Source organism: Oncorhynchus gorbuscha, linkage group LG09 (genome assembly GCF_021184085.1).
Source record: "Oncorhynchus gorbuscha isolate QuinsamMale2020 ecotype Even-year linkage group LG09, OgorEven_v1.0, whole genome shotgun sequence".
Classification (NCBI taxonomy): domain Eukaryota; kingdom Metazoa; phylum Chordata; class Actinopteri; order Salmoniformes; family Salmonidae; genus Oncorhynchus; species Oncorhynchus gorbuscha.
In genome coordinates this window covers 86,150,718-86,178,397 of record NC_060181.1, presented here as the reverse complement: position 1 = coordinate 86,178,397, position 27,680 = coordinate 86,150,718, and the positions used below count along the sequence as shown (strand labels likewise).

Below are 27,680 nucleotides of genomic sequence, written 5' to 3'. Positions count from 1 at the left end.
TCAGAAACCGTCTCAGGGAAGCTCATCTGCGTGCTCGTCGTCCTCACCAGGGTCTTGACCTGACTGCAGTTCGGGCATCGTAAGCGACTTCAGTGGGCAAATCCTCACCTTTGATGGTCACGCTGGAAAAGTATGCCCTTCTTGAATATATCCCAGTGTCAACTGTACAGGGCAGATGGCAGACAGTGTGTATGGCGCCATGTGGGTGAGCAGTTTGCTGATATCAACGTTGTGAACAGAGTGCCTTATGGAGGTGGTGGGGTTATGGTATGGGCAGGCATAAGCTACGGACAACGAATACAATTGCATTTTATCGATGGCAATTTGATTGCACAGAGATACCGTGACGAGATCCTGTGACCCATTGTCGTGCCATTCATCCACCTCCATCACCTCATGTTTTAGCATGATAATTCACAGCCCCATATCGCAAGGATTTGTATTCCTCGAAGGTGAAAATGTCCCAGTTCTTCCATGGCCTTCATACTCACCAGGCATCTCACCCATTGAGCATGTTTGGGATGCTCTGGATCGACGTGTACTACAGCGCGTTCCAGTTCCGGCCAAGATCCAGCAACTTCGCACAGTCATTGAAGAGGAGTGGGACAACATTCCACAGGCCACAATCAACAGCCTGATCAACTCTATGCGAGGGAGATGTGTCGCGCAGCATGAGGCACATGGTGGTTACACCAGATACTGACTGGTTTTCTGATCCACGCCCCTACTTTTTTTTGTTTAGGTATCTGTGACAAACAGATGCATATCTGTATTCTCAGTCGTGAAATCCATAAATTAGGGCCTAATGAATTTATTTCAATTGACTGATTTCCTCATATGAACTGTAACTCAGTAACATCTTTGAAATTGTTGCATGTTGCGTTTATATTTTTGTTCAGTGTACTTTAGTAAAATGCTTTGCTAATCTATATTGTGCAGTCACTGTTGTACCGTATTTCATAATGCATTAGAACTCCTCCACCTTTGTGCCACAAATACACAGAATGATTGGCGTCCCAACACCCGCCAGACCATCCAGCCAGCCAAAGTCAGTTGAATCTGCCTCACAGAACTGGAGATCCTGCCCCCAACTAAACCTGTGGACAGGTGCTCACGTGACCCCATTAGGAAAAACTCTATTCTGTGTTAACACAGACAGCCACATTCTGATCTTTTGCCCAGTTATATGCCAAATATCTGACCTAATTAGTCAAAAGACCAATTAGTGGCAAAAAAAATCAGAATTGGGCTGTCTGTGTAAACAGCCTAAGTGATGTAGATATAGTGCCTTCAAAAAGTATTCACGCTCTCTCAAAACTTGAGACATCTGTGGCATTGTGTTATGTGACAAAACAGCATATGGCCCTAGCTAGAATTCCACAGGTGAGTGGCCTTTTATTATCCCCAGCACAAGGTGCACCTGTGTAATGACCATGTTGTTTAATGAGCTTATTGACATGCCACACCTGTCAGGTGGATGGATTATCTTGGCAATGGAGAAATTCTTACTAAAAGGGATGTAAACAAACATGTGCACAAAAATGTAGTGAAATAAGCTTTTTGTACATACAGAACATTTCAAGGGTCCTTTATTTCAGCTAAGGAAACATGGGACCAACACTTTACATGTTGCCTTTGATGGGGGTCACCTTGGGGTCATGATAGGGGCTGCACCAAATGATTGAGGTATTATAATAATTATGCTTATGTTGTATTAATAGAAGTGGAAGGGCTATAAGACCCTCACCTACTACATTCATAGGGTCCTGAACCACAGACTAGCAATATATGCATTATAAGGTTTAATACTGTTCCACAGTTATTTTCTGGTCTCTTATAGAAATGTGAGACAAGTCAGACACCACTGTAAGCCACAAAGGAATGGAAAATTACTGCTGAGCCCTTAGAAAACACTGGACTATTGTTCTCTCCTGCAAGTTTGTATTACTGTATATGCATGGGCTTGGTCTCATGAGTAGAATGTGTTGACGTAGGCAGTTACATCACTATGGGTTGACTGCAAGCATATTAAAGCAACTTTTACCTTTTTTATTCTTGCTGCTGTGTTTCCCTTGTCAACTTCTGTCTGCAATTGCACTAATAAAGGTTTGATTGATTTACTTAAAGAAGATATTTGATTTCACCAATAAGCCAATGATTGACAAGGAACAAGGAACCTACCCCAACACCTTTATATTTTTGTTCAGTAAATTGCACAAAAATGATACATTTATGGATTGGATTTAAGGTATTGTTTTCTCTCTACTCAACCTGCCTACCACCCACCCCCTGCCCTTCATCCACAATATTTCATGACCCTAAACCTGCGGGTTATGAGTTAACCCGCACATCACTAGTAGACATCAACTGCTTCCTATCCCCTTTCACCACAACACACACATGAGCAAAATCAGTGTTAAATCATCAATAAAACAGTCAGTAGTTTTGTTTACCATATTCACCTAAAAGTGAATTTTATTCCCTTCAAAAACATTTAGTCTTTCCTTAAAAAACGGAAATATAATTCCTTTCGTAGTGCATCACTCCTAAGCAGAGCATTATATTCTCCGGGGGAAAAGGAAAGATAAGATTCACCCCGTTTCTGTTATTACCTTTGGCAAAAACATCTAAACCGAAACAGGCAAAGCTTTATACAAAACAACACTCAAATAAGCAACCCCTCCATTATATTAAAAAAACATACTTAGAGAGGCAATCATATATCTAATCACTGTGCTTGCCAAAGATTCCTCTGTACATAAACATTATGCACCTCACAGACCTGAAGTCAGTTCCTACTGGTAGTTGCATTGGGGCTAAAACCATGTAGCTATCTATGCATCTTGTTAAAACTCTACTGACACTCGCGTATCAACAGGCGATCAGTGACAAAGTCTAGAGGAAAAATATAAGATGAACAGGGAGTGTTTATGAAAATAAATTTAAAGTCCCTAATTTATATATATATTTTTTAAATAAAATATCCCTTATAACCTTATATTTTTTTGGTATTTGTGGCATTCGTGGTGCCTTGGCCATTATCAGCAAGTGGGTTACGCCCAGTGCAACCTGGGTAAAAAAGACAGTCCCATGATGCATCCTGCTGCCAAGCAATCTAACCAATCACTGCCATGCAACAAGATGATCAAGCCATTTCATATGCATGCTTGTGTTACCTTACAAGGCTTGAAGTGCTATAGATTGTCTATCTAGCCCTGTCCTAACCCAGGCTTTGGCAGGAGTGTAGCCTAGAGTATGCAGTGACAACAGGGAGCAAGATGCCACTTAATAATATAATGGAGTTACGCTTGAAAATGAATGAGGAGGTACTGAACTGGCTTGTACATATCATTCCTTCCTAATATCTGATATAATCCTCCAACCAAAGACAAGACTCTGCAGGATATAACCTTGTGAGGTCAGAAGGTCAAACAGAGGCAGGCACTATCAGGGTTTGTGCGTTCATGTCCGGAGAATGGGCCCATCTTAATAGTCTAAAACTGGGGTGCTCGTCCCCAATCTCCTTTTATCCTGACTGATTCAAAAACAATGGACAGGTGAAGGCGATATGGTGAATGCCTAATGGGAATTTGCTTTCAAATGTCCACTTTTGCAGATGCCGTAAAGATGAAGTAAAGGAGTCAAAGCAAGAAAGCCAGGTAAGACTCCTGAGATGCACCCTACAATAGATGCCTGAGAGACCTAGCCTTTTGTAATACTTCTATGGAATTTAATTTAGAGTTTAGCCTGTTAGTTACTGAAGCTAGACCACACAGACTGGACCAGGCCTAGAAAGCACAATAGAGTGTGTTATTAGGGCCTTGGTGACACAGGACACAGATAGAATAACATGGTGTTCTGGTGATGTCAATAGTCTGTCTCCAGATTAGAATATAGGAACATAGAAATAGAATGTATAGAACAGTTTGAGGGTTGCCTCAATTTATACATGAAATGATGTGGCACTATAACCTGGCAGTATGACTGTATGGATACACTGTTGTCGATATGACAAACAAAAAATGTACAAAAGACAAAGGAGGCTTCATAATAATGAACCTTCAAAAATACGCCTGAAAGGATCTCTGTGCTGGCTAAGCATTGGTCATCTCCAACTACGATGTACATTTCTATGGGCACTGGGGAGTGTCTAGGGGCAAAGGAGTGTCTCGTATTGATGACCTAACTTCAGAAGGCGTTGAGTGATAATTGGTGAAAATATGCGAGTGCTGGAGAGAAGAGACAGTGGCACGTTTTCTGATATGTGGCTCCCTTCTGCTGTACTGACAGGGACCGAACAACGGAGATAGAGGAGGCTGATGGGAGATGGAGTTCACATGTTCTGGACTTTCATGGGGTCCTGGGGCCAGTCGTAGGTGTCCTGGATGAAGGAGTCGTAGTCTGGGCTGTAGACGTGGGAGAGCACAAACGCCTCCTTGTCCTTGGGCTCCGGGTACAGGGAGGCAATGTTGTGTCTGTACGCATAGTCCACCACCTGAGAGATTGATAAAGATTGGTAGAGAGATTGGTTAGAGATTGGGAGAGAGAAAGGGAAATGAATTAGAGTGCTGATGTATTGATATGGAGAAAGTGTCTTTCTCTGCAGTAACAAATCGGTGTGGAAGTGGGAACTGGGAATATAATGCTGGTATTGATAATGGTTTGTGGGTGGTGTCAGTCTCCAACCTTGACAGCAATCTTAAAGGACACCTCTCTGATGCTGTTGAGGGGAGGGTAGAGTCTCCCTTCGGCTAGGTGCTCCTCTGTTACCATGTCAGCTATTGCCTGAGTAAGAGAGAAACAGAGAGTGAGAAACAGGAAATGAAAAAAAGAAGTGAATAAATGAGGGAAAGGGGATTATGGGTGACAGAAAGAGAAGAGAATGGAAAATAGAAATTGAGATGTGACATTAAAATAATTTGAAAAAAATGTGTGTGTGTGACTGTGTGTGTGTATTTCTCTTGATCAAGTCTCAAGAGAAAGTTTCTCTTGATCAAGCAGTTCGGGAACTTTATTTGTATTTCGTTGAAATGTTTTACAAAAGTTTTGTCTTTTGTTGAAAATGTCTAAATAAAATAAACAGTTACCTCCGCTGTGGTGAGGAAGATGTCGTCAGAGATTTGGCGTACCCCGCAGGCGATGACGCCAAGCGCCACGCCAGGGAACACGTAGGCGTTGTTCCCCTGGCCGGGGATGAAGGAGCGCCCATCAGCCAGGGTCACTTTACTAAAAGGGCTGCCACTCGCAAAGATGCCCCGCCCCTGGGAGGGAGGGGGAGAGAGAGAGAAGGAGAGAATGAGAGAGAGAGCATATGAGAGACAGAGAGAGAGAGAGATTATATTATTATATTATAGAGAGAGAGAGAGAGAGCATATAAGAGAGAGAGAGCGCATATAGAGAGAGAGAGAGAGAGAGCAGAGCATGAGAGAGAGAGCGAGAGCATGAGAGAGAGAGCGAGAGCATATAAGAGAGAGCGAGAGCATATAAGAGAGAGCGAGAGCATATAAGAGAGAGCGAGAGCATATAAGAGAGAGCGAGAGCATATAAGAGAGAGCGAGAGAGCGCATGAGAGAGCATGAGAGAGAGAGCATGAGAGAGCATTCATTCTATTTCAGGTCATTCTATTTCTATGACAACAACAGTATTTAGTAAGCGTACATTCAGCGGCACTCAAACAAGGGAACAGAGAGTGAATCTCTATTCTCTAGGTTAGGGTCAGAGTTCAGAGTTACAGTACCTCGGTGAGTTGGTAGCAGTGCTCGGCGGTGCACTCTGCCTTGCTGGTGGGGTTACTCAGGGCGAAGATGATGGGCCTCTCGTTGAAGGACGCCATGTCCTTGATAATGTTTTCATTAAACGCCCCTGCGATGGCTGCCACTCCTGCATATAGGAAACAAGCACTGATTACAAGTACTGTTCTTTACCATTCGGCCATCAGATTTGCCACCAATGTTCTTTTTTTATCCCCCTTCCCCTCAGGAGGCCTTTTGCCTTTGGTTGGCAGTCATTGTAAATAAGAATTTGTTCTTAACTGACTTAACTAGTTAAATAAAGGATAAATAAAAATGAGAACAAAACATGCTCTGCGATGTTGATTATCTGTTAGTTTCAATTCTGCTTCTGAGCTTAGCGACATTATGAAGAACATGTTGTGTAATACTATGCTGCCAGTCTCTCTTGGCTAAAGTTGAGGAGAGACTGACTGCATCACTTCTTCTTTTAAAAAATAGACAATGTGTTGAAAATTCCAAATTGTTTGCATAGTCAACTTACACACAACTCTGACACACACACACTTCCCCTACCAGACATGCCACCAGGGGTCTTTTCACAGTCCCCAAACCCAGAACAAATTCAGCGTACAGTCTTATATAGAGCCATTATTGCATGGAACTCCATTCCATCTCATATTGCTCAAATAAACAGTAAACCTGGTTTCAAAAAATAGATAAAACAACACCTCACCCCTATTTGACCTAGACAGTTTGTGTGTATCCATTATTATATGTAGGCTGTGTGCCTTTACAAAGAAATCTATGTAGTTTTGTCCTTGAGCTGTTCTTGTCTATTACTGTTCTGTATTATGTCATGTTTTGTGTGGACCCTTTTTTTGTTGTTGTTGCTTTCGCAACAGCCAATGGGCATCCTAATAAAATACCATCTACAAAAAAAGTAAGGTCAAGAGAAACCAGAGACGTGTTCTGTGGGCACGAAATTGGGAGACATTTTCTGAGACAAAGGTGGCACTAAAAAATGTTCTCATTTAGGCCCTAGTACATAACCCAGGTGAGCCCTAGATACACAGGTGAGTCCAGCTGAGCCAGTAGGTGATCATGGGGACTGACCGATAATGGCAGTGGGCTTGATGGTGTGCACCACCTCCTCCAGGGTCTTGATGTGGGCGTGGTCATGGGCAAACTCCTCCTTCTCATGGTTCAGGTTTCCTCTGCCCTGTGGGTCGCATAATGATGACATCAGTAAATCTGACATACTACTTGATCTTGTTCAGGAGGGATGCAATGTTGTGAATGTTGCTGATACAAATGACTGACCTTCCCTATTCTACATGACAGTGCAGCATGACTGTTCTACATATGATATTTCTATCTGAAACTCTAGGATGTTGCATCCTACATATCTAGATGGACAGCTCGGGAGAATGCTTATCAGATCAGTGTTTTGAAGCTATTCAAGTGTATTAGGAGCAATGTTCCCTCTAAGCTCTGTAATAAATGGTATGGGAATAACAATGCATTTTATTTATTTGTTCCCCCAATGGTGGAACAAACTCCCTCACGACGCCAGGACAGCGGAGTCAATCACCACCTTCCGGAGACACCTGAAACCCCACCTCTTTAAGGAATACCTAGGATAGGATAAGTAATCCCTCTCACACCCCCCCCCCTTTAAGATTTAGATGCACTATTGTAAAGTGACTGTTCCACTGGATGTCATAAGGTGAATGCACCAATTTGTAAGTCGCTCTGGATAAGAGCGTCTGCTAAATGACTTAAATGTAAATGTAATTTATCATCATACAACATTTTCAGTCACCTCCTTATCTGAAGGACAAGTGGATAAACAGGTTAATGGTTTGCCCTGCGTATTTAGTTTTCAAAAGTCTCATGGAATGTAAGCCTACATTGAACACCACACATTGGCTGCTACTGTAGTCTGAATAATAGGCCCCTCTGGTAACCCTACGTTATGATCAAATAGCCACAGTAGCCTACTTTACCACTGTCTGAAACTGTAACTTAAAGCTGGTACAGCCTCATTGTTCACAGTATGCACGTGCTGGAAGTTGCACAGAATTTGACCAATGTTCAAGTTTGCGGTCAGCAGAACTGAAATTTGCTCAGTGCCGAAAATGTTTTGAGGGAACATTGATTAGCTATGATATTATGGTATTGCAGTTACCTTGACGATGAGGCCCCTGGAGTCGACCATCCAGATCTTCTTTGCGGCGTCTGTGGCGGACACTCCCTCCTTCGCCATGGCCATGATCAGCAGGTGGGCGATGCCCAGTGCAGCCTGGTCAAAAAAGACACATCGTCCCATGATGCATCTTGCTGCCAACCAATCGAACCAATCATTGGCATACAACATGATGATTATAAAGCCATTTCAGCTTTTGTTACCTTACAAGGCTTGATTCAAGAGAGTGAGGTTTCCAAACGTTAATAAGTCTTGGACAAAGAGTTTATAATTAACACAGATCAGCACGTTTGTCCTCTTACCTCCCCTGCTCCCTGGAACACAAAGGTGTGGTCTGACAGTTTGTTCTTGGTGATCTTCAGAGCAGCCAATACTCCAGCTACTGCTACTGAGGCTGTACCTGGGAGAGAGCGAGTTAGAGAGGGTGATAAACACCAGGGATGGGTTGTAAAAGTTGTGATCGGAATGGTTTTGCACATCTATCTTTCAACAAAACAAAACATTATATAATGTGTCATCAGGAGGTCATCAGTGAGCCACACAGCCTACAAATCCCAATAACTGTCTAGGGAAGGTTTAACTTTTTTTTACATTTAAAGTTGTATTTATTATTTTGGGTTAAAAACACTCCAGGTCACCCTTGCACGTCTGAAACTAAATAGAAAGTATGTCGAAATTATAATGGACTTTTACGTTTTCAAATTACTGCCCTCTATCTGGCCCGCAGATTGCTTTTGACGAACAAATCGGTCAGTAGATTTTGAAATCCCGATATGGCCCTTGAGTAAAAATGATTGCCCACCCCGGTCTAGCGGGTAGAGGGTGGGAGTAGATTTTGGATAGGGCCAAAGAGAGAGGGAGAGAGAGATTACCTTGGATGTCATCGTTGAAGGTACAGTAGTGGTTGCGGTACTTGTTGAGGAGGCGGAAAGCGTTGGAGTTGGCAAAATCCTCAAACTGGATCAGACAGTTCATCCCGTACCTGCAGCGCAGAGTAGTGAACGGTCGGTCAGATAGTCAAATTACACAGCCAGCCAGCCAGCCAGCCACACACACACACACACACACACACACACACACACACACACACACACACACACACACACACACACACACACATTACCCACTTGTCAGTAACTGCCTGCATGAACTCATCGATGAGATCATCATACTCCTTTCCTCTGACCCTCTTGTGCTTTAGACCGATGTACAGGGGGTCTTCCAGGAGCACCTGATCAAAGATTAAATATCATCACCTTCACATTCTACGACAAGGAGCAGGGTTTGGATTAAGGTTAGGTTTCAAATCTGATTGTAGGACTTTGTGGTGTGGCTGTGCAAGCTAGTGACCACTCTGCAGAGCTGCCTCAATATATAACTCACTATATGACTCACTATATGAGTAATCTCAATAAATGCCAACCTGCGGATGACGACCTTTAGGGAAATAAGGGAAGTAACTAAGTGATAGCGGAGCCCTGAATTCCAAACAACTTCTAGTGACACATTTAGTTCACAAGGTAAGATACTGCCTTTTCTATATGGCTGGGTCAAATGATAAGGACCATGATATTAGCCAACAAAGGCCTATCAGGCCTGGGTGTTTCTTCATGGAGTGTCCCAGTTGAAGTACCTGGTTGTCGGTGCCCACGTCCAGCAGCACTGGCAGACACTGTTGGGGTGGCACTCCTCCGCAGGCTGTGTACAGGGCCAGTTTGCCCACGGGGATGCCCATGCCGTAACTTCCCAGGTCCCCCAGACCCAGGATACGCTCTCCGTCCGTCACCACAATGGCCTGTGGAATACACAAACACGGTTTGGTTCACCTGGTGAAACTTCTAGTCTCCAGCTAAGAGCCTTATGCTGTTTACACCCTCATGTCTACATCCTGTACCATGCAGTAAAGCAAAGCTTGTGAGTGTGTGTGTGTGTGTGTGTGTGTGTGTGTGTGTGTGTGTGTGTGTGTGTGTGTGTGTGTGTGTGTGAGTGTGTGTGTGAGTGTGTGTGTGTGTGTGTGTGTGTGTGTGTGTGTGTGTGTGTGTCTGGTACTCCTCACCTTGATGTTCTCCTCAGGCCAGGAGTTGAGCATGGTGGCGATGTGACCTTTATCATGGATGGTGATGAAGAGACCTCTGTGGGATACAGTTTAAGTCAGAAGTTTACATACACCTTAGCCAAATACATTTAAAAACTCAGTTTTCCTGACAATTAATCGAAGTAAAAATTCCCTGTCTTAGGTCAGCTAGGACCGCCACTTTATTTTAAGTATGTGAAATGTCAGAATAATAGTAGAGAGAATTATTTATTTCAGCATTCATTTCCTTAACTAACATTCCCAGTGGGTCAGAAGTTTACATACACTCAATTAGTATTTGGTAGCATTGCCTTCAAATTGTTTAACTTGGGTCAAACGTTTTGGGTAGCCTTCCACAAGCTTCCCACAATAAGTTGGGTGAATTTTGGCCCAATCCCCCTGACAGAGCTGGTGTAACTGAGTCAGGTTTGTAGGCCTCCTTGCTCGCACACGCTTTTTCAGTTCTGCCCACACATTTTCTATGGGATTGAGGTCAGGGCTTTATGATGGCCACTCCAGTACCTCAACTTTGTTGTCCTTAAGCCATTTTGCCACAACTTTTTAAGTATGCTTGGGGTCATTGTCCATTTGGAAGACCCATTTGCGACGAAGCTTTAACTTCCTGACTGATGTCTTGAGAGGTTGTTTCATTATATCCACATAATTGTCTTTCCTCATGATGCCATCTATTTAGTGAAGTGCATCAGTCCCTCCTGCAGCAAAGCACCCCCACAACACGATGCTGCCACCCCTGTGCTTCACGGTGGTGATGGTGTTCTTCGGCGGCTTCGTGGTCCCATGGTGTTCATACTGGCATACTATTTTTTGTACAGATGAACGTGGTACCTTCAGGCATTTGGAAATTGATCCCAAGCATGAACCAGGCTTGTGGAGGTCTACAATTATTTTTCTTGATTTTCCCATGATGTCAAGCAAAGAGGCACTGAGTTTGAAGGTAGGCCTTGAAATACATCTACAGGTACACCTCCAATTGACTCAAATGATGTAAATGAGCCTATCAGAAGCTTCTAAAGCCATAACATATTTTTTTCTGAAATTTTCCAAGCTGTTTAAAGCCACAGTCAACTTCGTGTATGTAAACTTCTGATACACTGGAATTGTGATGCAGTGAATTTTAACTGGAATAATCTGTCTGTAAACAATTGTTAGAATAAATGACTTGTGTCATGCACAAAGTAAATGTCCTAACCGACTTGCCAAAACTATAGTTTGTTAACAAGAAATTTGTGGAGTGGTTGAAGAACGAGTTTTACTGACTCCAACCTAAGTGCATGTAAACTTCTGACTTCAACTGTACATGCTAATACTTCAGAACTACTGAGCCACTATTATCACACAACAATGCCCTGTCTCTCTCTCTCTGTGTGTGTGTGTCTGTACATGTGTGTGTATGTATGTAGGTGTGTGTCAGTGTGTCATGTCTACCATGGTCTCCTGAAGGCCTGTCCGTACTGTTGGCAGGCCATCCCTACTGTAAAATGTGTGTGTACGTGTGTGTATGTCTGTACGTGTGTGTCAGTGTGTCATGTCTACCGTGGTCTCCTGAAGGCCAGTCCGTACTGTTGGCAGGCCAGCCCTACTGTAAAATGTGTGTGTACGTGTGTGTATGTCTGTACGTGTGTGTCAGTGTGTCATGTCTACCGTGGTCTCCTGAAGTCCAGTCCGTACTGTTGGCAGGCCAGCCCTACTGTAAAATGTGTGTGTACGTGTGTGTATGTCTGTACATGTGTGTCAGTGTGTCATGTCTACCGTGGTCTCCTGAAGGCCAGTCCGTACTGTTGGCAGGCCAGCCCTACTGTAGGTGTATAGACGATGGGCATGAACTCCTCTACGTCAGATGTCAGCAGGCGGTAAAACAACTTCTCATTCCTGTCCTGCAAAGTCATTAGCAAGATGTACCTGAGAGAGAGATAGAGAAATAGCGATAGGGAGAGAGAAAGAGAAATAGAGATAGTGAGAGAGAGAAATAGACAGAGAGCGAGAGAGAGAGAGCAACCGGAAATATAGGACAAGGTGAAACAGAGCTGAAAGTGATAGTGATGATCGTGATGCTAGTAATAGTGATGATGGTGATTATAGTAATAGTGATGAATGTGATCGTAATAGTGGTAATAGTGATAATAGTAATAGTGGTGATAGTGATGATTGCGTTGATAGTTTTTAGTGATAGTGATGATAGCGATAATAGTAATAGTGGTGATAGTGCTAGTGATGATAGTGATGATAGAGTTGATAGTTTTTAGTGATAATAGTGCTAGTGGTGATAGTGATAGTGATGATAGTAATAATAGTAATAGTAATGATAGCGATTAGTGATAATGAAGGGAGGAAAGTTTCTGTATTTGTCTGTAGGTGCATTTTTAGCCATTGTGTGTTGTGTGTCTGTGTGTTTGTATATGCAAGTGTATTATTTGTATCTGTGTGTGTGTGTGCGCTCACTTGTCGAGGGGGTTGCGGCCCTCGTAGCTCCTCATGATGCGGAGCACCTGGACGTCCTGGGAGAGGAAGACTGGGGGCAGCAGGCCGTGGATGCCCAGCTGCAGGCGCTCCTGCAGGGTGAAGGCCATGCCCTACGGGGGGGGGGGGGGTGTTGGAGGACCACATATCCAACATTAGGATCGATCGCTCCAATGTTGTAGCATTGGTCTAGCTAGCTGTTCACATAAACACCCAGCTATCAGGTGTTTACAATTATTATCTTTCGATAAAGAAGCTGTGGTGCTTTAGCTGTGTTGTGGTTCTGATCACGTCTGTAGCATTCCTTTATTAGGCCTATTGCTCGAAGAGAAATTCTTATGGTTGCTTAGCGGGCTGATTGGGTCGTGACTTTGAGATCTGCTTGTGGTTAGTGCCACTCTACTTTGTCATGTCAGTATTCTGGAGGGGTGTGTTTCAGCATTTGGGGGTGTGGAGGTCATCTATTTATTCTGTCCAATGGGATAGGAGCCTGAATTCCCTCCCCTGTGAACTCTCTTCTAATATCTTCTTTCCTCTTTCTCACACACTCTCTCTACCTCTTCTTTCTTCAATGGAAATAATTATTCTGAAAGCCAGAGAGGCCAGTCATGGAAACAAATCACAAAATAAAAACTGTTCACCAACCAGCTACTGTAAATATACCAGTGTCACTATGTAAAGTCGTGATAGTGTAATGTGACACTTGCACCTGTGGTTTGGTTTCCATTAATAATAAACACCTATTAATGTGTCAATCACAGTGACACTCTCCAACTATGAGATGTTAACCTTCAAATGGAACCTAAATCCACTTCCTCATTTCAGTGTGATACAAGTGGGGGATTTGAGCTGAACTTGAGCGCATTGTTTAAGGAACCTAAGAACTGTTTGATGGTCCATTTGAGACCCATCGTCAAATCATTCAATATGTTGAAAGGTGTATGGGACTGCGTTAAGAGTTGATAAGAAGCGGGAGTTTGATAAGATTAATGATCATTATCATTCTACAACTTAGCTTCACACAAACTAAATTCAAGTACAAAACAAACATAATTATTTCAACAACACATACAACTAACACACAAAAAAATACTAAATGGAAATACATTATTCGTATACTTATACATCGCATTCAAGAAAGTATTCAGACCATTGAATGTTTCCACATTTTGTTACAGCCTTATTCTAAAATTGATTACATTGTTTTTCCCCCTCATCAATCTACACACACTATCCCATAATGACAAAGCCAAAAATTGTTAAGAAATTTTGACAAATGTATAAAAATAAAATTCAGAAATATCACATTAACATAAGTATTTAGACCCTTTGCTCAGTACTTTGTTGAAGCACCTTTGGCAGCGATAACAGCCTTGAGTCTTCATGGGTATGACAAGCTTATCACACCTGTATTTGGGGAGTTTCTTCCATTCTTCTCTGCAGATCCTCTGTCAGGTTGGGTTTTGAGCATCACAGAACAGCTTTTTCAGGTCTCACCAGAGATATTCAAATCTGGTTCATGTCCAGGCTCTGGCTGGGCCACTCAAGGACTTTCAGATACTTGTCTCGAAGTCACTCCTGCGTTGTCTTGGCTGTGTGCTTAGGGTTGAAGTCCTGTTGAAAGGCGAACATACGCCCCAGTCCGAGGTCCTGACAATCTGGAGCAGGTTTTCATCAAGGATCTCTCTGTACTTTGCTCCGTTCATCTTTTCCTCGATCCTGCCTAGTCTCCCAGTCCCTGCCGTTGAAAAACATCCACAAAGCATGATGTTGCCACCACCATACTTCACCGTAGGCATGGTGCCAGGTTTCCTCCAGACATGACGCTTGGCATTCAGGATGAAGAGTTCTAATCTTGATTTCATCAGATCAGAGATTGTTTCTAGTGGTCTGAGAGTCTTTTAGGTGCCTTTTGGCAAACTCCAAGCGGGCTGTCATGAGCCTTTTACTGGGGAGTGGTATCCGTCTGGCCACTCTACCATAAAGGCCTGATTGGTGGACTGTTGTAAAGATGGATGTTCTTCTTGAAGGTTTGTCCATCTCCATAGAAGAACTCTGGAGCTCTGTCAAAGTGACCATTGGGTTCTTGGTCACCTCCCTGACCAAGACCCTTCTCCCCCGATTACTCAGTTTGGCCGGGCGGTCAGCTCTAGGAAGAGTCTTGGTTGTTCCAAACTTCTTACATTTAAGAATGATGGAGGCCAATGTGTTCTTCAGGACCTTCAATGCGGCAGAGTTTTTTTGGTGCCCTTCCCCAGATCTGTGACTCAACACAATCCTGTCTCCAAGCTCTGCGGACAATTCCTTCGACCTCATCGCTTGGTTTTTGCTCTGACATGCACTGTCAACTGTGGGACCTTATATAGACAGGTGTGTGCTTTTCCAAATCATGTCCAATCAATTGAATTTACCACAGGTGGATTCTAATCAAGTTGTAGAAACATCTCAAGGATAAATCAATGGAAACAGGATGCACCTGAGCTCCAGTTCAAGTCTCATAGCAAAGGGTCTGAATACTTATGTAAATAAGGTATTTCTGTTTTCGCTTTGTCATCATGGGCTATTGTGTGTAGATTGAACCCTCAGGTTCTTGCCATGGGGGAGATTTGTGGGCTATACTCAGCCTTCTCTCAGGGTAGTAAGTTGATGGACTGTGGATATCCCTCCAGTGGTGTGGGGGCTGTGCCAAGGAAAGGTGGGTGGGGTTATATCCTCCCTAGTTGGCCCTGTCTGGGGGTATTGTCGGATGGGGCCACAGTGTCTCCAGACCCCTCCTATTTCAGCCTCCAGTATCCATGCTGCAACAGTTTATGTGTCGGGGGGAGGGGGGGGGCTAGGGTCATTCTGTTATATCTGGTGTAATTGTCCTGTCTTATCAGGTGTCCTGTGAATATAAGTACGCTTCCTCTAATTCTCTCTCTCTCCGTCCCAGAGGACCTGAGCCCTGGGACCATACCTCAGGACTACCTGGCCAGATGACTCCTTGCTGCCACAAATTCACCTGATCGCGCTGCTTCTCCAGTTTCAACTGTTCTGCCTGCAGTTATGGAACCCTGACCTGTTCACGGGACGTGCTACCTTGTCCCAGACCTGCTGTTTGACTCTCTCTCTACCGCACCTGCTATCTCGAACTCTCATAGCTCTGCTATGAGGCGGCAGGTAACCTAGTGGTTAGAGCTTTGGGCCAGTAACCGAAAGGTTGCTAGATCGAATCCCTGAGCTGATATGGTAAATACATCTGTAATTCTGCCCCTGAACAAGGCAGTTAACCCACTGTTCCTAGGCCGTCATTGATAATAAGAATTTGTTCTTAACTGACTTGCCTAAATAAAGTTGTTTTTTAAATTATAATAATAATTAAAAGCCAAATGACATTTACTCCTGAGGTGCTGACCTGTTGCACCCTCCTGCCTTTCTAGGGAGTTTTTCCTAGCCACCGTGCTTCTACGTCTACATTGCTTGCTGTTTGGGGTTTCAGGCGGTTCTGTATAGCACTTGGTGACATCGGCTGACTTAAAAAGGGCTTCATAAATAAAATTGATTGATTGATGAGGAAAACATTTAATTTAAAACATTTAAAGTAAACCCCTTAAAGAAACAGCTGACCAGCAACCGCAATCGCACCTTCAGTCTACACTGACCTCCAGAGAGAGAGAGAGCGAAAGAGTACTGGAGAATGTGGATAAAAAATCATACTAAAAACACTTGTGTTTTGGTTAACATAAAGACCTCTGCACTATAAAATGTAAATGCCTGGTGTGCAAAACATGCTATAAAAAGGCCACCAGGTGTTTTGGGGTTTTTCCTCACAGAAAGTGCAGAATAGCAGTATTAACAATGGACAATTCCTGTTCAGTTTAGCTTTATTAGCGTCAACACCAATAACCTGAAATCCCCGGACAATGTGTGTATAGGAGCTGATGGACTACATAGTTCCTAGTTCAGTTATAGAACTACAATTACAAATGTTCAGATTAATGGAAGAGACTTTAACATCCGGACTGAGACCGACAGCTACAAGAGCAAACAATGTAACTTTCTTAAGTTTATTTAGCCTTGTTAAAAGATAATACCAGTTGTGATTACTAACCTGAGGCACAATCCTACTGTGTGTGTCACACAATTTGGACCAGGTGATAGACAGCCTACAGAGAGGCTATTTAGAGCCTATAGAGAGGCTATAGACAGCCTATAGAGAGGCTATAGAGAGAGAGGCTATAGAGAGAGAGGCTATAGAGAGAGAGGCTATAGAGAGAGAGGCTATAGAGAGACAGCCTATAGAGAGACAGCCTATAGAGAGCCTATAGAGAGACTATAGAGAGACTATAGAGAGACTATAGAGAGAGAGGCTACAGAGAGACTATAGAGAGACTATGGAGAGACTATAGAGAGAGGCTATAGAGAGACTATAGAGAGACTATAGAGAGACTATGCAGAACCCAGGGCCCATTTGATCTCTGTTTATCATCCCAGATCTAACAGACAGCCTATAGAGAGACTATAGAGAGAGAGACTATAGAGAGAGACTATAGAGAGGCTATAGAGGCAATAGAGAGACTAGAGAGAGAGACTATAGACATTTACATTACATTTAAGTCATTTAGCAGACGCTCTTATCCAGAGCGACTTACAAATTGGTGCATTCACCTTATGACATCCAGTGGAACAGTCACTTTACAATAGTGCATCTAAATCTTAAGGGGGGGAGGGGGCGTCTCCGGAAGGTGGTTTGATTGACTCCGGAAGGTGGTGCTGTCCTGGCGTCGTGAGGGAGTTTGTTCCACCATTGGGGGCCAGAGCAGCGAACAGTTTTGACTGGGCTGAGCGGGAACTGTACTTCCTCAGTGGTAGGGAGGCGAGCAGGCCAGAGGTGGATGAACGCAGTGCCCTTGTTTGGGTGTAGGGCCTGATCAGAGCCTGGAGGTACTGAGGTGCCGTTCCCCTCACAGCTCCGTAGGCAAGCACCATGGTCTTGTAGCGGATGCGAGCTTCAACTGGAAGCCAGTGGAGAGAGCGGAGGAGCGGGGTGACGTGAGAGAACTTGGGAAGGTTGAACACCAGACTGGCTGCGGCGTTCTGGATGAGTTGTAGGGGTTTAATGGCACAGGCAGGGAGCCCAGCCAACAGCGAGTTGCAGTAATCCAGACGGGAGATGACAAGTGCCTGGATTAGGACCTGCTCCGCTTCCTGTGTGAGGCAGGGTCGTACTCTGCGGATGTTGTAGAGCATGAACCTACAGGAACGGGCCACCGCCTTGATGTTAGTTGAGAACGACAGGGTGTTGTCCAGGATCTCTATAGAGAGAGAGACTATAGAGAGACTATAGAGAGGATATGGAGAGGCTATTGAGAACCCAGGGCCCATTTGAACTTACATCTGCAAGGGCAAACATGCTCAGAATCAGAAACAAGTTTTGTTTTGCCCCCTCAACCCCGGAAAATAGCCAGGAATTCAGCCCGAGTACACCCCCCCAAAAATATATATGTATATATACAGTTGAAGTTGGAAGTTTACATACACCTTAGCCAAATACATTTCAACTCAGTTTTTCAAAATTCCTGACATTTAATTCTAGTCAAAATGCCCTGTCTTAGGTCAGTTAGGATCACCACTTCATTTTAAAAATGTGAAATGTCAGAATAATAGTAGAGAGAATGATTTATTGCAGCTTTTATTTCCTTAACTAACATTCCCAGTGGGTCAGAGGTTTTTACATACATTCAATTAGTATTTGGTAGCATTGCCTTTAAATTGTTTAACTTGGGTTAAATGTTTTGGGTAGCCTTCTACAAGCTTCCCACAATAAGTTGGCTGAATTTTGGACCATTCCTCCTGATAGAGCTGGTGTAACTGAGTCGGGTTTGTAGGCCTCCTTGCTCGCACACGCTTTTTCAGTTCTGCCCACAAATTTTCTATGGGATTGAGGTCAGGGCTTTGTGATGGCCACTTTTGTGATGGCCAGTCCAAAATTGGAGCAGTGGATTCTTCCTTGCTGAGCGGCCTTTCAGGTTATGTTGATAAAGGACTCGTTTTACTGTGGATGTAGATACTTTTGTACCTGTTTCCTCCAGCATCTTCACAAGGTCCTTTGCTGTTGTTCTGGGATTGATTTTGCTCTTTCGTACCAAAATACATTCATCTCTAGGAGATAGAACATGTCTCCTTCCTGAGCGGTATGACGCCTGCTTGGTCCCATGGTGTTTATACTTGCATACTATTGTTTGTACAGGTGAACATGGTACCTTCAGGCATTTGGAAATTGCTCCCAAGGATGAACCAGGCCTGTGGAGGTCTACAACTTTTGTTCTGAGGTCTTGGTTGATTTATTTTGATTTTCCCATGATGTCAAGCAAAGAGGCACTGAGTTTTGAAGGTAGGTCTTGAAATACATCCATGGGTACACCTCCAATGACGTAAATGATGTAAATTGGCCTATCAGAAGCTTCTAAAGCCATGACATCATTTTCTGGAATTTTCCAAGCTGTTTAAAAGGCCTAGTCAACTTAGTGTATGTAAACTTCTGACCCACCGGAATTGTGATTCAGTGAAATAATCTGTCTGTAAACAATTGTTGGAAAAATGATGTGTCATGCACAAAGTATATGTCCTAACTGACTTGCCAAAACTATAGTTTGTCACAAGAAATTTGTGGAGTGGTTGAAAAACAATTTTAAATGACTCCAACCTAAGTGTATGTAAACTTCAACTGTACATATATGTCTCAATGTAATCAAGGTATGAAATTGTTAATTTAAATACAATCTCTTTTTAGGCTTAGTTATGGTCAATTTTCAGTGTTCTAAATTATTATAATTATGTTCCAGCCCACCCAAACCATCAGCTCCCAAAAGAATCTGCCAGCGACTAAATCTAGTTGCCATCCCTGCTTCACGTCTGTTACTATGACTTGAAAAAGAAAAGGTGCACACTCTCCGAGCACAGATGCAATAATTGAATAACCTAATTACTATGACTTCCCACATCAGACAACCATAGACACACCCCTAAACCAAAGCACTTATATATGGGAACTGATTAATGGGAACTCTCAAGGGATTTTTATTTGTATGTTGAAACCAATGTCTTACGTAACAAAATGACTGCGGTGCGTTTCTGGACTGGTTGTGTGTTAGGTCTTTGGTGCATCTTTTAAGCTTTGATTTTCCTTAGGGTGCTTTTTATTCATTCACTTTGTCATTCTTTAGGTTATTTTTAAATCGTATGTTTGTTGTGTGGTAAATATTTCAGTTTTTATTTTCATCGTTTTTTTTTGTGTTTGTTTTTCTGTACAGCACATTGCGTTGCATTCCATGTCTGAAATGTGCTGTATAAATAAAGCTCGATTTGATCTCTTTTGTGTCCGAAGCAATGCTGTAATGCAATGCTGTAATTTATTTGTGCTTTTAACAGGGAAGCTGTGAGAAACCCTATTGCATTGGTTGACATTTATTATTATTATTATTTCCCAATGAGTATGTTCCCTGAATAGTGGAACGTTCTCTGACGTGCACATCTTTACTCATTATAAAGCAGCCTACACCAGGGCTGGGCGATATGGTCAAAATATTATATCACAGTATTTTTTTTAAATTGGACGGTATGACAGTATTTGATTAATAAAAGTTCTACATTTACTTTATTAGTGAGTGATCCTCGGGTGGCAACACATACATTCTCAGTGATTTCAATTAGTCTTTCTCCATTCTGATTGTTTTATACTTTATAAGTTATTGTGAGGGTAGAAACTGAAGTGTTGATAAGTGTTTCCTAGGGGACCCTATAAATTAGCTACTTCATGTAGCTAACATATGCTTGCTTTGCATATTCGTCTTTGATTTAGAACATACTGTTGCACAAACAACATGCTGATTTAGGGCTACACATTCATTGGTATTATCAGGCTGTATCAGCTATGTACTTTTGCTCTTACTTAGTACATTTTTAACTAGCTCGCTAGCTATTATCATTAACGACTAACAATTAGCGTCTCACAAGATTTAGGGCAACTTGCTAAGAAAATACAAACTAGCTGTTTGCTGATGTATGAAACACAAACTAATAGTGTCATTATAGAACACTAGTGGATTTATATTAAGAAGCAAAGTGAAGACAGCATTGTTGTCATCAACATTGTTGTATGCGCTGCATTGACCATGCAGACTGAATGCAAGTGTCTCGTGGTTGAGAACATCAAATGCGCTCTTTGAGTGACAGGGGGCGTGGCTAGGTCTGTATGGAAAGTGGCAGAGAGAAATCGGAGAGAGATGACTCAAGTAGCGAACTAAACTATAAAAATTGACATTAGACATGGCGCATCACATTTAACAAACCAAACATTCAAATACCGGTGTAGAAGGTAAAGTAATAACCCAAACCGGTCCCTGCATCAATACCAGTATATCACCCAGCCCGAGCCTATAGAATAATCTCAATGTCCTGAATGAGAGCAGTGAATTTACATCTGAGAGCACTGCACTGTCTGTGTTGTTCTAAGGGCAGGAATCATCAATGAGATTCAGCCGCGGGACGATTTTTTTCTTGAGTGATTGTCAGGAGGCCTGAACATAATCATAAATCATTTGTAGACTGCAAACAGATATAATATTTGACTAAAACATAATAATTTCAAACCTTGCTTACATTTGTATTTGATTACATACACTGAGTGTACAAAACATTAAGAACACCTTCATAATATTGAGTTGCATCCCCCTTTCCCTTAGAGCAGGTTAATTAGCCAGGGTATGCACTCTACAAGGTGTCGAAAGCGTTCCACAGGGATGCTGGCCCATGTTGACTCCAATGTTTTCCACAGTTGTGTCAAGATGGTAGAATGTCCTTTGGATGGTGGACCATTCTTGATTCAAACATTCTTGACACAAACCGGTGCGTCTGGCACCTACTACCATACCCCATTCAAAAGGCACTTACATATTTTGCCTTGTCCATTCACCCTCTGAATGGCACAGATACACAGTACATGTAAATACCACGGGAGTACTCTTACTTATAGGAACTTCACAGTTCTATTGATGGAACAACCATGAAAAAGGTAGGCTCTCTCTCCCTCAGTTGCCTATTGCCTATGTACATCAACAACTAGCTAATGCTAGCCAGAACGAGATGAGCTAAAGTCTAACAAGAGAACATTTGATAAAACCTCTCAAACTCTTTCAACTAGTTGGTCGTCAAAATTACACTAAATAAACGATGGGGAATAGTAGCCTGCTCGTCCCACGTTTTGACAACTAGGACTGGCATTTCTGTAAAATTTCTCTCTGTTGCGCGTTGTAAAAGCAGAACAATTGAAGTTGAATTACCTGATCCGGGCACATTTTTTATTTTACCAGATAGGTTCACTGAGAACACATTCCTTTACAGCAACGACCTGGGGAATAGTTACAGGGGAGAGGAGGGGGATGAATGAGCCAATTGTAAGCTGGGGATGATTAGGTGGCCATGATGGTTTGAGGACCAGATTGGGAATTTAGCCAGGAAACCGGGGTTAACACCCATACTCTTACAATAAGTGCCATGGGCTCTTTAATAACCTCAGAGAGTCAGGACACCTGTTTAACATCCCATCCGAAAGACTGCACCCTACACAGAGCAGTGTCCCCAATGCCCTGGGGCATTGGAATATTTTTTAGACCAGAGGAAAGAGTGCCTCCTACTGGCCCTCCAACACCACTTCCAGCAGCATCTGGTCTCCCATCCAGGGACCAACCCTGCTTAGCTTCAGAAGCAAGCCAGCAGTGGGATACAGGGTGATATGCATCAGGCTATAACTTAATGAAGTCGAGGACTCAACTGTTGACTAATTTATACTCGCTTGTGTGTCTGCGTGTGAATCCTTTGTCTTATAACTATTTGACGAACAAGATCACATTTTCTGTAGACTCCAGCAATGACCCGAATAGCAGCGGTGCTGGAGTAGTCTACACTGTTGTCTGATAGTTCCAGCCAAAATGGGACATCAAAACTTTTTTATTTGATTTTAGTTTGATATAAATCCTCTTCTCAAACAAGATGTGACTCTTTTCAACAAACAGACCTTTAGAATATCTATGTCGTTCAGGATAGCCGGGAGAGAGGACGCCAAGTGGTTTTCTGCGAATGGAATTTGTTGTGAATTGTTTTGAATGTGTTATTCCGAAGTGAGTTTGTCTTCATTTGTCATGGACCTTTATTGTTGAATCTATCTACAAAATCCAGATCGTCAAGGGAAAACCAGAGCGAGGATTCTACAAATTCAGAGGGCTCACAGACCGGGGATTTAAATTGTGTTTTTTTTGTGGTCTGGGAGAAGGGAGAGTCAAAAGCAAGAAATTCATGTTTGGGCTCCCAAGTGGCACAGTGGTCCAAGGCACTGAATCTCAGTGCTATAGAGGCATCATTACAGAATCGATTCCAGGCTGTATCACAACCGGCCGTGATTGGGAGTTCCATAGGGTGGCGCACAATTGGCCCAGCGTTTGTCCAAGTTAGGGTTTGGCCCAGGGTAGGGCGTCATTGTAAATAAGAATTTGTTCTTAAATGATTTGCTTAGTTAAATAAAAATATTTTTAAAATCTGTTGGAACTGAAACTTGGCAAGGAAATTTAGCATACAAAATGTTTAAACTTTAGGTCTGGTAGAAGATTTGGTCAGTGCCATTAGTGATGATATGATACAGAACCGTTTGTCTTGCTGTGACTCGTAGTGCAGCACAACGCGGATGTTATGGAAGCGGGCCAAAATTAAATGACAACCCAAATCATTGCACGGGGCGGATAGAAATGTGTCACGCCTTGTTTTTTGACACGTGTGCTAGCCTATTAGCCACATTATGACTGACTTGTGATCTTTGCCTTCGCTAGTTTGATTGACATTCCCAGCCTTAGTTACAGTAGGCTGTTTTTGTTCAAAATATTGAGTCATTGAAACTGAAACAGTACATCCCAAATGGGTGCAGGTAGCAAACAATGTACCAAGCCAGCTTTGATTTACAACCTGACAGCAATATTAGAAATGTATTGGTGAATTATATTAATCAAGCGTTGAACTGCATCCATCTACAGTGCATTCGGAATTTTTTTACTCTCATTTTGTACCTTTACAGCCTTATTCTAAAATTGATTCAATAAAAAATGCCCCTTATCAACCTACACACAAAACTCCATAATGACAAAACCAAACCAGGTTTTTAGACATTTTTGGTGTAGTTGCCATCGCTAGTCAGCCGTTTCCTTAATGGGTTTATTTTAAGGCCTGTAACTGCTACGTTATCTGACAGGTTTACTTTAACTCGATTAATCTGTGTGTGTGTGTGTGTGTGTGTGTGTGTGTGTGTGTGTGTGTGTGTGTGTGTGTGTGTGTGTGTGTGTGTGTGTGTGTGTGTGTGTGTGTGTGTGTGTGTGTGTGTGTGTGTGTGTGATTGATTTACAGTGCATTCGGAAAGTATTCAGATCCCTTCAGTTTTTACACATTTTCTTAGGTTACAGCCTTATTCTAAAATGTATTAAATGTTTACCTCATCAATCTACACAAAATAGCCCACAATGACAAAGCGAAAAGAGAAATACCTTAACATAAGTATTCAGACCCTTTGCTATGAGACTTGAAATTGAGCTCAGGTGCATCCTGTTTCCATTGATTATCCTTGAGATGTTTCTACAACTTGATTGGAATCCACCTGTGGTAAATTCAATTGACTGGACATAATTTGGAAAGGCACACACCTGTCTATATAAGGTCCCACAGTTGACAGTGCAAAACCAAGCCATGAGGTCGAAGGAATTGTCCGTAGAGCTCGGAGACAGGATTGTGTCTAGGCACAGATCTGGGGTTGGATACCAAAATATTTCTGCAGTATTGCAGGTCCCCAAGAACACAGTGGCCTCAATCATTCTTAAATGTAAGAAGTTTGGAACCACCAAGAATCTTCCTAGAGCTGGCCACCTACCCAAACTGAACAATCGGGGGAGAAGGGCCTTGGTCTTGGAGGTGACCAAGAACCCAATGGTCACTCTGACAGAGCTCCAGAGTTCCTTTGTGGAGATGGGAGAACTTTCCAGAAGGACAACTATCTCTGCAGCACACCAAAAAAATGTAATCTACAATCGGCTTCCTATTTCCCAACAAAGCATCCTTCACTCATGCTGCCAAACATACCCTCGTAAAACTGACTATCCTACCGATCTTTGACTTCGATGTCATTTACAAAATATCCTCCAACACTCTACTCAGCAAATTGGATGCAGTCTATCACAGTGGCATCCATTTTGTCACCAAAGCCCCATATACTACCCACCACAGTGACCTGTATCCTCTCGTTGGCTGGCCCTCGCTTCATATTCGTCACCAAACCCACTGGCTCCAGGTCATTTGCTAGGCAAAGCCCCGCCTTTATCTCAGCTCACTGGTCACCATAGCAGCACCCACCCGTAGCACGTGCTCCAGCAGGTATATTTCACTGGTCAGCCCCAAAGCCAATTCCTCCTTTGGCCACCTTTCCTTCCAGTTCTCTGCTGCCAATGACTGGAACTAATTGCAAAAATAACTGAAGCTGTAAACTCACATCTCCCTCTCTATCTTTAAGCACCAGCTGTCAGAGCATCTTACAGATCACTGCACCTGTACATAGCCCATCTGTAAACATCCCATCCAACTACCTCATCCCCATACTGTTTTTTTTGCTCCTTGCACCCCTGTATCTCTACTTGTGTTTTAATTGCTAAATTGTAATTATTTCACCACGATGGCCTATTTATTGCCTTACCTCCCTTATTTTACCTCATTTGCACACACTGTATATATATTTTTCTATTTTGTTATTGACTGTATGTTTGTTTATTCCATGTGTAACTCTGTGTCGTTGTTTGTGTCGCACTGCTTTGCTTTATCTTGGCCAGGTCGCAGTTGTAAATGAGAACTTGTTCCCAACTGGCCTACCTGGTTAAATAAAGGTGAAATAAAAATGACAAAATCCGGCCTTTATGTTAGAGTGGCTAGACAGAAGCCACTCCTCAGTAAAAGGCTCATGACAGCCTGCTTGGAGTTTACCGAAAGGACTCTCAGACCATGAGAAACAAGATTTTCTAGTCTGATGAAACCAAGAATGAAGCTTTTGGCCTGAATGCCATGCGTCACGTCTGGAGGAAACCTGCCTCCTTACGGTGAAGCATGGTGGTGGCAGCATCATGCTGTGGGGATGTTTTTCAGCAGCAAGGACTGGGAGACTAGTCAGGATTGAGGGAAATATGAACTGAACAAAGTGCAGAGAGATCATTGATGAAAACCTGCTCCAGAGGGCTCAGGACCTCAGACTGGGGGCGAAGGTTCATCTTCCAACAGGACAACTACCCTAAGCACACAGCCAAGACAACACTGGAGTGGCTTCGGGACAAGTATCTGAATGTCCTTGAGTTGCCCAGCCAGAGCCTGGACTTGAACCAGATCTAACATCTCTGGAGAGACCTGAAAATAGCTGTGTACCAACGCTCCCCATCTAAGCTGACAGAGCCTGAGAGGATCTGCAGAGAGGAATGGGAGAAACTCCCCAAATACAGATGTGCCAAGCTTGTAGCAACATACCCAGGAAGACTTGAGGCTGTAATCACTGCCAAAGGTGCTTCAACAAAGTACTGAGTAAAGGGTCTGAATACTTACTTATGTAAATGGAATATTTTAGTTATTTATTTGTAATACATTTGCAAACATTTCTAAAAACCTGTTTTTGCTTTGTCATTATGGGGTATTGTGTGTGTATATTGATGAGGGGAAAAAACAATTTAATACATTTGAGAATAAAGCTGTAAAGGGGACTGAATACTATCCAAATGCCCTGTATTTTTCCAACAATTCCTTACTGTATGTCATGGAATTTTGGGTGAAAAAAACTATTTTTAAAACCTCTGATGAAATTGTTTTTTTGTTGCATAAAACTGGGAATTTGATATTTTTTTACTGATATTATTGTCTGTTTGTTTCATATCTGCAAAGTAATTAAAATGCTGTCAGTTCCACTTTAATGTTTTGTACACTCAGTGTATATCTCTCTGTGATGTGTGGGAATACTTTGGAACAGAATTCCAAAATTAAAATCACTTGGAGCTGATCTGCTGGTGTTTTTACAGTCTTTTATGTCCAACAATTTTATGAAAATAAATATGAAAATTGTTTTGCTCAGAAAACTTGGGGGGCCAAATAAAATCAAGGCCCCTAGTTGGGGGACCTTGATCCAGGGCTTTACCTTGTTCAGGTGTGGGTTTCTGGTAATGTCATAACCGCGCTTCTTGGTGTTGACGCTGCCCTTGCAGCTCGAGACCGAGTGACACACTCTGACGGCCCCAAGGCAAGTTGCACGGGCCATCGTGACAGGGTGACCTGGTGCACCCACGAGGACCCTCATAGCGCCCACTGTGGTGATTCTGCACAGTGACACACTCCTTCCCGGTAGAGAGTTCATATTTCCTGTGAAGAGAGAGGGAGGAAGAGTGGCTGTGACACCAGTTACATACAGTGCTTGACTGTATAAGTGCCGGTACTCAGGTACTGTTTATATTTAGGTGCAGGAACTCCACAATACTTTTGAGCTAATGTGCTATAAGAGGAACAGGAGATGAAGCAGTAGAAATGTTGAGATGCCTGTACTCAGCAACGGTGAGTTCAAGTCCAAATCAAGCGCTGCCATGGTTACATATCGGTTGATGGTTGGTGATGATGACTTGTCCTAAATCACAAGACAGACGACCTAGAATTCCATGCATGCAACATGCATAGGCTAATCAAGTTCAGCAAGGTTGCCCTCCACATATAGTTAACGACGTTAGGCCTTGAATATATCACTTTATGGCCAACACAAACAGCAGGTGCCACAATGATGCTGGCATTGTAAATGCAGTGTTTACCAGTATCCTGTAATGGTCAGGTTTATGTTCCACGTAGGCCTACTATAGTTGAGCAATGTAACGTTATAGCTGAATCTCCAAATATAGACAACCGCACACAGAAATAGATTTATTTACAAAACAAACTGCGTCGCTCGCTACCTGAATACGGTTTGACGCTGCCCTCGAGTTCCAATCTGAAAAAATCTCAATCCTTTGAGGGTTGGGGTAGCAGACGACCGTCTCTCTTCGTCGCTGACGTTTTTATCAGTGGATGTGAGTAGAATGGTCTAAACAGCTGATACAGGTTTATTTGACGT

General features: G+C 42.8%; 1 protein-coding gene across 2 annotated transcripts; it reads right to left on the bottom strand.

The window, feature by feature from the left end:
- Positions 1-2,443: 2,443 nt before the first annotated feature.
- Positions 2,444-27,680, bottom strand: LOC124044218 (NADP-dependent malic enzyme, mitochondrial-like). Of its 2 annotated transcripts, XM_046363784.1 has the most exons (15): positions 27,523-27,680; positions 26,724-26,944; positions 12,473-12,603; positions 11,783-11,932; positions 9,995-10,070; positions 9,572-9,733; positions 9,066-9,169; positions 8,811-8,920; positions 8,241-8,338; positions 7,921-8,034; positions 6,846-6,951; positions 5,738-5,880; positions 5,088-5,261; positions 4,687-4,785; positions 2,444-4,495 (listed from the first exon to the last, which is right to left on the bottom strand). In XM_046363784.1, exons 2-15 carry the CDS (start codon positions 26,937-26,939, stop codon positions 4,334-4,336), a joined length of 1,845 nt encoding a protein of 614 aa, XP_046219740.1. In that variant the 5' UTR covers positions 26,940-26,944; positions 27,523-27,680; the 3' UTR covers positions 2,444-4,333. The 2 variants fall into 2 exon arrangements, with proteins under 2 accessions (XP_046219740.1, XP_046219741.1); XM_046363785.1 differs by lacking the exons at positions 11,783-11,932; positions 12,473-12,603; positions 26,724-26,944; positions 27,523-27,680 and adding an exon at positions 11,567-11,611.